Source organism: Vipera berus (assembly GCF_964194415.1).
Source record: "Vipera berus genome assembly, chromosome: 2".
In the NCBI taxonomy this organism is placed as follows: Eukaryota; Metazoa; Chordata; class Lepidosauria; order Squamata; family Viperidae; genus Vipera; species Vipera berus.
Window position 1 is genome coordinate 284979256 of NC_138203.1, and position 13905 is coordinate 284993160.

At 51.1% G+C, this 13905-nt stretch overlaps 2 protein-coding genes across 2 annotated transcripts in view; both read left to right on the plus strand.

Annotated features, from left to right (window-relative positions):
- The window catches only part of LOC308661366 (major histocompatibility complex class I-related gene protein-like), a gene marked incomplete at both ends in the record, with an annotated part of 37594 nt that extends 37089 nt beyond the window's left edge, over positions 1-505 (plus strand). Inside the window, one exon of the mRNA XM_081316287.1 lies at positions 378-505. Coding sequence (XP_081172413.1) covers positions 378-505 — 128 coding nt within the window. The remainder of the gene's footprint in view (positions 1-377) is intronic.
- LOC308661227 (zinc-alpha-2-glycoprotein-like) lies at positions 360-13122 on the plus strand. Its single transcript, XM_081316126.1, has 8 exons — positions 360-792; positions 4997-5239; positions 5591-5866; positions 6782-7069; positions 9152-9223; positions 10168-10310; positions 10914-11236; positions 12188-13122. Exons 1-7 carry the CDS (start codon positions 720-722, stop codon positions 11001-11003), a joined length of 1185 nt encoding a protein of 394 aa, XP_081172252.1. The 5' UTR covers positions 360-719; the 3' UTR covers positions 11004-11236; positions 12188-13122.
- Positions 13123-13905: the final 783 nt, after the last annotated feature.

Here is a 13905-nt window from a genome sequence, read left to right on the forward strand (position 1 = left end):
TAGAACACACAAAAGTTGTTAGCCTACTGCTGCTGTTACGTGCAAAACAAACGGTAATAAAAGTTTACTCTGCGGCGAGTTTCCGCGGACTTTGGACGGGCGGAGACCCACATTCAGAGGGGGCGAGGCAGGGGCCGAAGGGGTGGGCCGAGGGTGGAGAACGGCGCTGTCATTGGCGGAGCGCGCTTGCACTTGCAGGCGCAAATGCTCTCTTTGCCACCTTTGTTGTGTGAACGCAGCACGGGGGCTGCGGGGGGGGGGATGAGAAGCAGGCAAGGCAAAGAGCGCATCTCCTTTGCGCGTCTCCCGGGGCTCCTGGCGGGAAGGAGCGGGATCCCGAGCTTCAGGCTGCCCAAACTCGCCTCCATCCCCTTCAGATCGTCGACCTCCGCCTTTTGCCTTTAAAGGTCCCCCAAAGCCCGATGGGGCGAAGGGGGAGGATCGATTGGAGAGCCTCACGAGAAGAATTGGCGAGCAGGTGGCTGCGTTCACGCCACCGGGGTAACCAGGTCGTTTGAACCTGAACCTGCCGGTTGTGGGCAACGTTTGCCTGGGACCCCTCCCTCCCTCCGGGGACCCCAGAAGACTGCGAGGAATTTTGGCAGAGCTGGGCTTTTTTGCGGACCCGGACGGGACTCGAACGTTGGCAGCGCGCCTAAGCGACCTGCCCTTAGCAAACGTCAGGTCGGAGGCGCCCGAGGGCGCGCGGTTGCAGGGCGATGCCGCTGCACAGGGCGCCCCTCTTGCTCTTGGCAGCGGTGCTGGGGTCCTTTACGCCGCGCGGCTTTTGCGGTGAGTATTTGGAAGGGTTTTCTCGTGGGGGTGGAAAAGGAAACAGGCAGGCAGGGTGTGGGGACTGCCCCAACAATTCGCTCCCCTCCCCCCCAAAAAAGAAACTCGACTCCGGGAATTTAGAGAAAAGGTATTTTTATGGGGGGTGGTCCAGTTGTGAGAACGCAGCACTGTACTGCAAGCTAACACTGCAGGCTAACCCACTTACCGCTGTCAGGAGTTCGATTCTGAGCAGTCAGGGTTGACTCCGCCTTCCATCCTTCCGAGGTCAGTAAAATGAGGACCCAGATTGTTGGGGGTCGGGGCAATAGACTGACTGCGTGAACCACTTAGCAAGGGCTGTAAAGCACTGAGAAGGGATATCTAAGTCTAAAGCAGACATGTCAAACACAAGGCCCGGGGGCCAGATCCGGCCTGCGAAGTGGTTTCATGTGGCCCACGAAACCATCTTGGAAACAGTGAGGGAACGCCCTCCACTGCCTTGGCCCTGGCCCAGAGACCCTCCTTCTGCCAGAGACCCTCAGATCTGTCCCACTCCTGCCCAGGCCCCTATAGGCACCCTTGATGCGAATGATGTAGAGCTGGCCACGCCCACCCAGTAGGCCACACCCACCTGGCCCCCTGAGGGCAACCGCAATGCTGATGCGGCCCTCAATGAAATTGAGTTTGACACCCCTGGTCTAAAGGCTATGGCTATTCTATTCTACTCTATTGCCATGGTGGCGCAGTAGTTAGAATGCAGTATTGCAGGCTGACTCATGCCCATTGCCAGAAGTTCGATCCTGAGCAGCCCAAGGTTGAGTCGGCCTTCCATCCATCCCAGGTCAGTAAAATGAGGACTCAGATTGTTGAGGGGAATAGGCTGACTCTGTAAACTGCTTAGAGAGGGCTGTAAAGCACTAGGAAGCAATACATTGCTATTGCCCTCCCTCCCTTCCTTCCTCCCTCCCTCCCTTCCCAGTGGTTAGAATACAGTATTGCAGATTGACTCTGCCCACTGCCAGGAGTTTGATCCTGAGTAACTCTAGCTTGACTCAGCCTTCCATCCTTCCGAGGTCAGTAAAATGAGGACTCAGATTGTTGGGGGCCATAGGCTGACTCAGTAAACTGCTTAGCGAGGGCTGTAAAGTACGGTGAAGTGGTATATAAGTCTAAGGACTATTGCTATTGCCCTTCCTTCCTTCCTTCCTTCCTTCCTTCCTTCCTTCCTTCCTTCCTTCCTTCCTTCCTTCCTTCCCTCCCTCCCTCCCCAGTGGCTAGAATGCAGTATTGCAGATTGACTCTGCCCACTGCCAGGAGTTTGATCCTGAGCAACTCTAGGTTAACTCAGCCTTCCATCCTTCTGAGGTCAGTAAAACGAGGACCCAGTTCTGAGGTCAGTAAAACGAGGACCCAGAGGCTGACCCTGCAAACTGCTTAGCGAGGGCTGTAAAGCGCCGTGAAGTGGTACATAGGTCTAAGTGCTTTTACTATTAGGAAAGCGCTAAACGCAGCGAAAAGTCAGGCCAGCATCTCAGTCCCCAAGCCCCATCGTTAAGACAGAGTCCAGTCATCGGTCATTAAGATGTTTTGGGAACATCTACGAGCCAGGTGCTCTGCACCGCCTCCCTGCATGACCCTCCCAGGATGGTTGACCTTGAAAATGTGAGGTAGCTCAGTTTGGCCTCTCTGCCTCCCATGAGCCCAGTCTTTCCCACCAGTTCCCCCAGTTCACACTTATATCACCCGTATGCTTCCTGCCCCCAAATGCCCATAGTTCCCCCCACCTCCCCGCCGTTTACATGGCAGCTGGCAGCAAGCTTGATAGAAAGTAATTGTTCTGTACCAGCCTGCTACCGGCCCTGCAGAAAAGGCAGGGACAACCCCTTTTACAAGAAGGCAAGAGGCTGGAATTAAGCCTGCCAAATTTATTAACATAAAAACACAGAGCAAAGAGAGCAAACACGAACCATGAAACAGGAGCTTTTCAAGCGGTTGCCTTCAACAAACCAGCCCTCCCACGCATTCCCCTTTTATACAGTTCAGGGCGTGGCTTCTCTCTGCCTCCTTCCGAGGTGCCCCATTGCCTTCCTCTCTTTACTCCTGATTGACTGCCTCCTGCGTCGGACGTCCTTGAACAGGGCCAGCTGTGGGTCATCTTCATCCACGCTGTCAGGCTCACACAGCTGGGTCTCCATCGTGACCAGGTGGGAGGGGCCTGGCTGAGGGCTCTGTGGAGCCTCAATATTATTCTCAGCAAGCTCTTCAACACCCCCCTCCTCCTCCTCTGAGTTGTCCGACCCAACTGCCGAACCCACAGGCTGACCCTGAATCACAACAGTAATGCTGGCCAGCTGATGGGGGGAGCGCATGTCCTGGGCTGGGTCTTTCTCTCCCCCCCATTCCCTCTCAGTCCCAAACTCCTTTCCCAAAAGGAAAAAAATCTTCCTTCCCTTGCGCTTCAGCAACCCTGGTTAAAAAAACTTTAGTAACTAGCATATTGTCTGGGCACATGTCTATAAATGAGACTATTAGGGTTAATGATTGATAGCAATAATGAATATAGTAAGTTATAATAAAAAAACATTAAGTTTTCAATCCATAATATTTTTCTTACTAAAATACATTCAGAAATACATATCGCCTTCCTTTCTCTCTACTACGGTTATCTAGCCGTTGATAAAATTTAGTCCAACTTCTGTAGTAAACTGAATCCTCTTTCTCGTTAATCTCTAAAGTTGATCTATCCATTTCTGCACAACTTAGTATTGAATGTTATCAGGGGAAACCCCAATCCCTAGCCCCGCGGTGGTGAACCTATGGTGGCACGCAGAGCCCTCTCTGTGGGCGCATGCGCCGTCGTCCCAGTCCTAGGCCTTCAGCTGGGTTTTATAAAACCTTTTCACTTTAGGCCTCCACCGCCAAGTGCAAAAAAAGAGAGGTTCAATCAATCAATCAATTTCAACTTCTCGCGGGGAAAAAAAGATCTCGCAAAGTTGGAATTGATCAATTGAACTTTTTAATCCCACCCAGTCTGCCGTTACCACCCAGTGGGCCATGCCCACCCAATGGGCCACGCCCACCCAATGGGCCACGCCCACCCAATGGGCCACGCCCACCCAATTGGCCACACCCACCCAATGGGCCACGCCCACCCAATGGGCCATGCCCACCTGGCATCTGACAATACGTAAGTGGCTTTTGGGTTGCAGTTTGGGCACTCAATCTCTAAAAGGTTCGCCATCACTGGTATAAGGGGTACCTTGCTCAATAGTAGTTACTGTGAGAGGGATCTTGGAGTCCTAGTGGACAATCACTTAAATAGGAGCCAGCCGTGTGCTGCAGCTGCCAAAAAAGCCAACACAGTGCTAGGCTGCATGAACAGAGGGAGAGAATCAAGATCACGTGAAGTACTAATACCACTTTACAATGCCTTGGTAAGGCCACACCTGGAATACTGCATCCAGTTTTGGTCACAACCATGTAAAAAAAGATGTTGAGACTCTAGAAAGAGCGCAGAGAAGGGCAACAAAGATGATCAAGGGACTGGAGGCTAAAACATATATGGAACGGTTCCTGGAATTGGGTATGTCTAGTTTAGTGAAGACAAGGATGAGGGGTGACATGATAGCAGCCTTCCAATATCTCAGGGGTTGCCCCCAAAAGAGGAAATCATGGTGCAGACGTGTCAAACCCGCGATGTCACGTCACGCAACGTATCGGAGCCTTTTTGCCATTGCCGGCAATGGAGTGGGCGTGGCTTCCGGATGACGCATCTGGCCTGCGGGCCGGCATTTGGACACCCCAAGCACCTGAACACAGGACAAGTGATGGAAACTAGTCAAGGAGAGAAGCAACCTAGAACAAAGGAGGAATTTCCTGACAGTGAGAACAATTAACCAGTGGAACAACCTGCCTCCAGAAGCTGTGAATGCTCCAACACTGGAGGTTTTTAAGAAGAGACTGGCCAGCCATTTGTCTGAAATGGTATAGGGTTTCCTGCCTGAGCAGGGGGTTGGACTAGATGACCTCCAAGGTCCCTTCCAGGTCTATTCTATTCTAAGGGATGCTGGGGTTTCCCTCTTTGGGTTTAAACTCAGGGCAGAAATAGGTGGATCAATTGTTGTGGGGTTTGCTGAATGACCAAATGTCAGAGGGACTGAAGCTTCAGGGCAGACCCTAACCCCTCCCCCCAATTCTGCTTTTCTCCCTCCTCCCTCTCCAGGCTCTCCCGCACACTCCCTGTGCTACTTCTACCTGCATCTGCCGGACCCCAGCCAGAATCTGCCCAAGTTCTCCATTAGGAGCTATCTGGACAACCAGCCCATCGCTCGCTATGACAACCTCACCAGGAAGATGGAGCCTTTGGTGCCCTGGATGGAGGAGATGGAGAAGGATGCTTTTCTGTCCCCTGAGTGGGTCTTCAGGACCGATCTGAAGTTATCAAAATGGGGTCGCCGTGCTGGAGGTGAGCAGAGGCAGTGCCATCTTTGGTCTCCGATGATTGCAGGGGATGTAATTGTGAGGTTTTGTTTCCTGCAAAGGAAAGACATCCCACCCCCCTCTGGCCACACCCACACCCACACCCACACCCACACCCCTCTGAATTTCTCCCTCACCTAGAAATTCTTCATGGCCTGAGGCCATCCAAACAGGGTTAATTGAAGTCAAAGATGTTTCTCCTTGGGTGATAAAGAGGGGAAGGAGGAATCTGATTTCTCCCCCCAGGTGGGAAGGGGGGGGAGACTCTAAGGCTGTCTAGGGAGAGGAATCTTGGACCCTTTTCATTCACACCCACCACTCTCTGCGTCTCCTTCAGGGCTTCACACCTGGCAGGTGGTTTTGGGCTGTGGGCTCATGGACGAGGGGAGCACAGGAGGGTTTTTCCGCTATGGCTACGACGGGATGGACTTCATCAGCTTCGACAAGGATACCGTCACTTGGGTGCCAGCTCAGTCCCAGGCCAAGAAGTTCAAGAGGAAGTGGGAGGATGACCCGGGATGGTCCGAGAGAAACAAATTCTTCCTGGAGGAGACCTGCATTGACTGGCTGCATAGATACCTGTCCTACAGGAACAAGACTTTGCAGGGGATCGGTGAGTGGCAAAAAGGGATCTCCACTGAGCACGTTTCTCTATGCTCCTCCCTCCCCGTATTGTTTTTCTCCTAAACAGCCCGGCTACTTTTTTAAAATATTGACGGAAAGGGGTCAGGAAATATCCCACATCACACTGCAGAAGGAAAATAATCTTCAGTGCCCCCCACCCCAAAATAAATACTTTTAATTTAAAAAAAAAACTGAGCAAGCAATTCATGCCGAAGGTCTCGCTCTATTTCCCCGGGAAAATCTTGCAAAGCAGAAGAAACGAACCTTTGGGTGGGAAGGAAATGATCAGCCTCTTCCTGATTTCCATCCGAACAACTTGAACAAATTCGATTTGGGGGCTTAAAATTGAATCAAACCAACAAAGAGCCTTGGTGGAGCAGTGGGCTAATGCCTCCTTAAGTAACACCAGCTGCCTGCAATTAGTGCAGGTTCGAGTCCCACCAGGCTCAAGGTTGACTCAGCCTTCCATCCTTCCGAGGTAGGTAAAATGAGGACCCAGATTGTTGGGGGCAATTAAGCTGACTTTGTAATAATGCCGCTTGGGGGTGTGTGTGAAAGCCCTAACAAGCAGGCATATACATAGAATGAAGGCTATTGCTAAGCACATTGGTTTGTGCTTAAAAATTGTAAGCTGCCCTGAGTCTTCGGAGAAGGGCGGGATATAAATGGGATTAAAAAAAAATTGGGGAATACGTTGGCCAATGTGAGAACATTACCCCAAATTCTCTGTATCCCTTTCAAAGCTTAATCTAAAGAACCCCAATGCCCCATTTTAGGGGCTCCCACATCTCGAGGCAAGGAGAGGGAGCGGAGGGAGAGGATGGCCCAAGGAGGTTTTGCTATTTAAATCGCTTTGCCAGAAACTCTCGAAATCCTGGGATTTGTGTTGTTGCTGTTTCTGCAGAGCCCCCGGTGGGGAAGGTGACTCGCAAGGTGGTGGATGACAGCCTGGAGGTCCTCATCTGCCAGGCCTTTGGCTTCTATCCCAAGGAGATCCAGGCCACCTGGACGAGGGACGGAGAGATCTGGAAAAACAAGACCCTCCCTAGGAACGTGGCCCCCAACTCGGACGGGACCTATTATTTCTGGCTCGGCATTGAGATTGACCCCAAGGAGCGGGACCGTTTTCGGTGTCGCCTGGAGCACCAGGGTTTGCAGGAGCCCCTGGTCTTGGCCTGGAAGGAGGAAACAGGTGAGAGGCTGGGAGGGTCTGGCATTAGAAGTAGATTTTAAACAAATGGTTGAAAATAAGTGGTAGTGGGTGTTACGTCGCGGGTTCTTTGTGCAGGAAAGAAGACGAGGCAAGTGAGTTCAGGAAAGCTCATGGTTTATTGCTTGCAGAGTCTGAACTGAGAATTGGGCTGCAACTAGCAGCAGTTTATAGCCTAGCTAGCCCCAAGGCGGCAGCCAATAGGTTTAAAGCAACCATTGCCGCCTAGGGACAGCCAATAGCAGCACTGGAGACCTGGAGTCTGGGTAGCTGGAGAGCCGTTAGCTGCTCCAGCTAACCACGTGGTATTACAATTGAGCCCAATACATAACACCCCTCCCCTCTTAGATCAGACAACATCATAGCAATAGTTGGCCTAGTACAATTAACAAGACTTAACATCATAGTAACCTTAAATGAAAAACAATACAAGTTACAAGAGTTAACATCACAGCATCTGAATGAATAGGCTTTCATGGACAGTACACTAGACAGTTAACATCATAGCTTCAGTTTTAGTACAGTGACAAGTTACAGTACAGACAACAATATAGTTCTTTATTTTACAACGTAATCAGCAAGATAAGAAGGAGGCTTGCGAGCCCTTGTGGAACACCTCGGAGTTCCAGTCACTTTGTGGTCTACCAGCTTACCCAGCAGGCCAGGTAGATCATTGTCCTTTGATGCACCTGAGTCAAAGGAATTGGATGCTCTCTGGCTGGCCTCTCCAGGTTGGCCCACCCCAGAGTCAGACTGATCAGCAGAGTAGGAACAGTGGCTGTTGAAGTCTGGTTGATTTGCTCCTTCAGGGGATCCATGTTGAATTTCTGGACTCCCCTCTTTTATGCCCAGTTCCTCATTTGTTATGAGGGAAGAGTCTTGAGAGTCCATTTATGAGCTGGCTTGACTGCAAGTTTGGGGACCTTGGGAGGGACTTATGACACAGTCCTTGCTTAGTGGCCATTCTGAAAACCGTTTTCTGAGTTGATCAATGTGGCGTCTGACAACTCGCCCTCCCTGCAGCCCCACTTCATAAGACAGGGGACCAGATGATTTGGTAATTTTACTAGGAACCCACAGATTCCCATGTCCATAGTTTCTGGCCCATACCCAATCGCCCATGTGCAGCCCCCTTGGGGGTTTTGGTCAAGAGGCTTCTGCTGCCACTCTATCTAGATGCAACCTGTCCAGTTTAGTGATCAGTCGCCTCCCCCAATGAAGTTCTGCAGGACTTTTGCCTGTAGCAGTGCAGGGCGTAGAATGCTGGCAAAGTAAAAAATCTGCCAGTCTGTGATGCCAGTCCCCTGTTACTATGCTTTTAAGGGATTTGTTCTGTACCAGCCTACTACCGGCCCTGCAGAAAAGGCAGGGACAACCCCTTTACAAGAAGGCAAGAGGCTGGAACTAAGCCTGCCAAATTTATGGACACAAAAGCAAACAGAGCAAAACAAAACACGAACCATGAAACAGGAGCTATTCAAATGGTTGCCTTCAGCAAACCAGCCCTCCCACACATTCCCCTTTTAAACAGTTCAGGGCGTGGCTTCTCTCTGCCTCCTTCCAAGGTGCCCCATTGCCTTCCTCTGTTTACTCCTGCTTGACTGCCTCCTGCGTCGGGCGTCCTTGAACAGGGCCAGCTGTGGGTCATCTTCATCCACGCTGTCAGGCTCACACAGCTGGGTCTGCGTCGTAACCAGATGAGAGGGGCCTGGCTGAGGCCTCTGTGGAGCCTCAATACTATCCTCAGCAAGCTCTCCAACAACCCCCTCCTCCTCCTCCTCTGAACCCAACTGCCGAACCCACAGGCAGACCCTGAATCACAACAGGATTCCTTCATTGTCCTCACCATACGTTCAGCTTGACCATTAGAGGACGGAACTACGTTGGGGTCTAGCTTGAATGATATAGGTTTGCAGCTTGTGTCCGGTTGATACCAGTAATCTGAATGCCTAAGGCATCAAACCAATCGAGTCCAATGAGACTTGTTCTCTGGCCATTGTTCAGCATCTCCACTTCCAGGAACTCACAATCTATCTAATCAAAACCATCTTTCTCCTCCTTTAGCCATAGGCTGGTGGATTTTTCTGGCGATTGTGGCTGACTCAATCTTGGGACTTGGAATTTTCTTCCTGATCTGTAAGTGAAACAAACACACCCTCCTGTGTCTTTCTGGGTTAGCTGAGCTGGTGTGGATGGGAAAGAGTTGCAGCCAGGAGCCCCCACAAGACCCTCCCCCACAAACAGCATTTTGAACATGGATCAGGAAGGAAGGAAGAAGATATGCAGCCACTTTCCCATTCCCTGCAAATCTCTTGTCTGGGAGGAAAACTCTTTGGCCTGAATGGACTTTCTTCAGAGGAGCAGATATCAGCAGCTCAGGAGTCCAGGAAATGATCTGGGAAGTGCTGGAAATCCCATAATCCTGTCCCCAAAGGAGGTCTATTTGCCATGTCTCCTGGCAAAGGGAAGCTCTGATGGGAGGGGAGGTCCATGGAGGGAGGGGCCCATGCCCTCTGCCCCCGCTTGCAATCACACCTGGGGACAGGCAAGAGCAAGCAGGAAGGCCCAGTGGTGAAAGCTGCTTCTTCTGCTGCTCCTGCTCGGAGCAAGAGACACAAGAGGGAGGAAGGAGACAGGATGTGTCTCTTCTGTTGAGTTTCACCATGTGCGTCTCAGCACTTCCTTGTGATTTTCTCAGAGAGGATTTGGAAATGCTTTGCCCCTTCCTTCTTCCAGGACAGGCCTTTTGACTTCTTTGTGGTTCTCTGACCCAGCCAGGCCCAGACTTGTCTTTCAAGATCAGCCAAAAGTTGCTGGTTCTTAGATCTGGCAAGGTTAGGATTACGTCACAAAAGTTATGGCGGTTGAATTAAGAACTTCTGAGCCCAGAGTATGTGGGGGAAACACCATCTCTCCTGTACCAACAACTAGATTGCCAGAGGTTTGGCATCATTGTTGTAAAGTAATTGATGGTGGTTCAGTTAAGGTTCCTATGGAGGTGTTCAGGATAAATCCTTCTCCAGCTCAAGCGGGAGTTGCTGCCCCGAAATAAACTGTCTTCTCTTTTTGCCATCTGTCAGGTTGGTGTAAGGAACCCGGAAGTAATGTCTATCAGGTAGTGGCGCCCTACCATAAGCCGACTCCTCCAGAAAGCGCTCCTCCTTCCCCCGTGCACAATACAGACGACGAGACGCAATCGCTGTTGTTGCCGCAAACATCACGGGTGAGTGTGATTGTCGCCGATTGTTGCTGCCATTTAAGGCACAATAGTCGGGGCTTCGGGTATACCCGAGAAGACCAGCAGGATTGTTGGAGGTGGGGAATTAATCCTCAGAGTGTTTCCAAGGGAGTCAGGTGGGGATCCGGGGCTTCCTCGGATGGGTTGCTCTGCAGGGGAAGATCCGGCTCCGCTCAGCCTCTCTGGCCCATCAGCTCCGAGGCAGGAGAGAGAAATGGGGAAGGGGCCCAGAGCAGGAATTGGGGCACCCTGGTGAAATGGGGGGTTTCTGTCCAGGAAGGACTGGAGGGGAGGGGGAGAAGGAAAAGGGCAGCTGGGGCGATCCAGGGAAAAAGGCTCCTTGGCCAGGATGAGCTGGAGGCACAGGGGAACCCTGGGGGAGAAGTGAGGGGGGGCACCAGCAGTTCTTTGTGCAGTGGGGGGCTTGCAATCCTCCCTTCCTCTTTGACTGCTTCCCCTCATGCCCGTCAAGCTTGCAGTGGGGGGACAAGAGAGCCAGGGGGAGAAGAAACACATTCCCCCCCCCATGCAAACGGGGATGTTGATTTCCTCCATTTTCTCTCTCTCTCTCTCTCTCTGAACCACAAGGCATCCTATGGACTGCAAAGCACTCGGAGTTACCCAGGAGCCCTTGCGTCGCCATTCTGGAACCAAGAAGGAAGGGAGCATTCCCAATGAAAACGTGGCATGGGGCTCAGGCCAGAGAAAGACCAGCTCTAGATCTAAACCAGTAAAGTCCTCCGAAACATCCTAAGTAAACAACAACAACAACACAACAACAACAACCCAGCAGTGCCAGAAGAAAAACAAACAGGGGTTGTCTACTCTAGAGCCCTGGTTCTCAACCTTGGCAACATTCAGCCATGTGGACTTCAACTCCCAGAATGCCCCAGGCAGGAAGAGACTCCCGGGTGTCTAGAAAGACCTGTTTTAAGTGTGGAAAGAGAGGAACCCTCAGGCAGGGCCCAGCTAGCCCTGGGGACGAAGGCCATGGAGTAGTCCTCCAGTTCTGGTTCTGACCCAGGGAGGGGGGGATTCCCTTCCAAAGCCCTTTCTGGCCCAGCCCCCTGACTTTCCCCAAGGCTCCATGCTCTGAGGGGGGGCATCAAAGAAAGCAACAGCCTTTTCTTAGGGGCTTGCCTCGCCTGCCCCCCCCCCTCTGCAAACACTCTGTTGCACACACACCCCAGCCGCCCCCTTGCAATGCCTCCGGTCCTCCAGGATTCTCCAGATTGTAAAAAGCATTCCTTCTGATTTTTCCCCACAACAATCCTGTGAAGTAGGCCGAGTTGAGAAATACACTTTGCTGGGCTAGGGGTGGGGGCTTCAGCCTGGGCTGCCCAGACTGCAGCAACTTAGAACTTAGCACCTTGGCCTACAAAACACCAGAGTCCAGGGCAGCTTCGTGGAGCCCACTTTGATGCTGCCTCGGCTGTCCTGGCCCCCGGGTCAAGGAGGACAAGATGGCGCTCTTGGGGGTGGGGAAGACACAGTGGCCCTTCCCAGCATCTGGCTGTGCAGGCCCTTCTTGCCAGAGAACAGAACAGAACAGGATAACACAGTTGGAAGGGACTCTGGAGGTCTTCTAGTCCAACCCCTGCTCTGTAGTTCCAGGACTAGGCAACCTTGGCTCTTTTAGGACTTGTGGACTTCAACTCCCAGAATTCCTAAATCAGCCTGGCTGTTTCTGGAATTCTGGGTACGGAAGTCCACAAGGTCATAAAAGAGCCAAGGTTGCCTATCCCTGCTCTATACAGTGAAGCGCCGGAGAAGGAAGCTGGCCAAGGAGCTGGGAAGAGAGGAGACGTGCTGTCCCTCCCTTTTTGCTTCCTCCCCTTTCCCCCTATTCCAAATCCTTCCAGAAACTCATCACTACAGACCTCCAGTGTGAAAGCCCCCAGCGCTGCCCCATTGCTCGCCAGGGTCCGTCTGGATGACCAGCCCGGGAATAGGAGGCGCGCCCAGCGCAGCGACCTCACCCTCCATACGTGCACATCTTGGAACCTGCAATTAAAGACACCTGCACTCTCTTTCTCTCTCTCTCATTTGCCCTCCTACGTATTTCTTCTGGCGTGGCCCCTCCAAGCGATCTCCACCACCACCCTCCACTTCCTGCGGCTTCTGGGGAGCTTGTCGGCAGAATCCAGTTGGTAGCTTTTAGTGCTGTCTTATTTCCCATTTTCTTTGCGTCCTCCGGAGACATCCTCAGGAATTCCAGTATACTGTAATTCGGTCTAGAGAGGTAAGAGAACTCCCCGTTTTCTTTGCGGGATAATAACATTTCCGCAGTACTCTAATCTGATCCGGTCCTTTCCCTTTCCCACTTTCACCCTTTAGAGTGAGGTGTGTGTGTGTGCGTGTGTGTGTGTGTTCAAACTTGGCCCTTTTGTTGACTTCTGGACTTCAACTCCCAGAATTCCCCAGGAAGCGTGCCAGGCTGAGGAATTCTGGGAGCTGAAGTCCACAAGTAATAAAAGGGCCACGTTTGAAGACAAACCCCCCCCCCCCGCTTTGGAGGCTTCCGTTCGTTCTTCATCCCCCACTCCTCTCCCTCCAGAACGCTGAATGGAATCATCCGTGGGAAAAGTAGCTCCTTCGCCAGAACGAAATTACGAGGATCTGCTTGCCTCCTTCTACTCCCACCCCCCCAACTGTGAAGGGATCTCAAGGGTTCAGGTGGGGGCATTGGTCGCTTTCTTCCTCTGGGGAAGAGAGTCGTTAGGACTGGGGTCTCCAAACCCGACAGTTTTAAGAGTTGTGGACTTCAACTCCCAGAACTCTATGTTGGCTGAGGAATTCTGGGAGTTGAAGTCCATAAGTCTTAAAGTAGACAAAGAAGATGGTTCGTGCGGGGGCCTGTCCTGGAGTTTGTTTTGCCTTAGTCTTCAGGTCTCTCTCTCTCTCTCTGTACTTGGAGGGTTGGTTTTTTTTCTATTAAATTTTATTTAATATATAAAATACAAAGAAAAAATAGAAATAGGAGATTAAGGGAAAGAAAAGTGGGGGGGGAAAGTAGGTGTGGGGTACAAGGGGAAAAAGAAAAAAAAAGGTGTTGACTTCCGACTCTTTTAGCACAGTACAAGATTAAAACACTCCAGCCTCAACTTTTTGCTTTTGCACATTAATATATGACTAGCCATTTCTGTAGCGACAAGTCTCTCTAATCGACAAAACCAAAACCTTCACAAGCACAACATCCCGAAGTGGTATCCAAATTTAAAAAAATAAAAAATACTCCAATGTCTTTGTTAGGCATATGATGCTAGCCTACAATGTTGGGTTGAAAATATATTAACCATAATGTTATGACTTTAAGAAGTTAATTGGCCAATGGGTGTGTAAGTGTTCTCATGGCCATAAGAGGAAGCTAGGAACGTAGCTTCTCTCTCTCTCTCTCTGAATTCACTGCTGTCTACTATTACTGTTTTTGCTCTGCTGTTGGTTTACTACTGTTGTAAACCTGAACTGTGTATTGACCTCTGGACCGGTAAGAAGACTTTGTATTTGGATTGCTACATGGACTGTTTATTTTTTGACTGTGCATTTTTGTTTTTACACCACCTCAAAAGTAAAATACTTT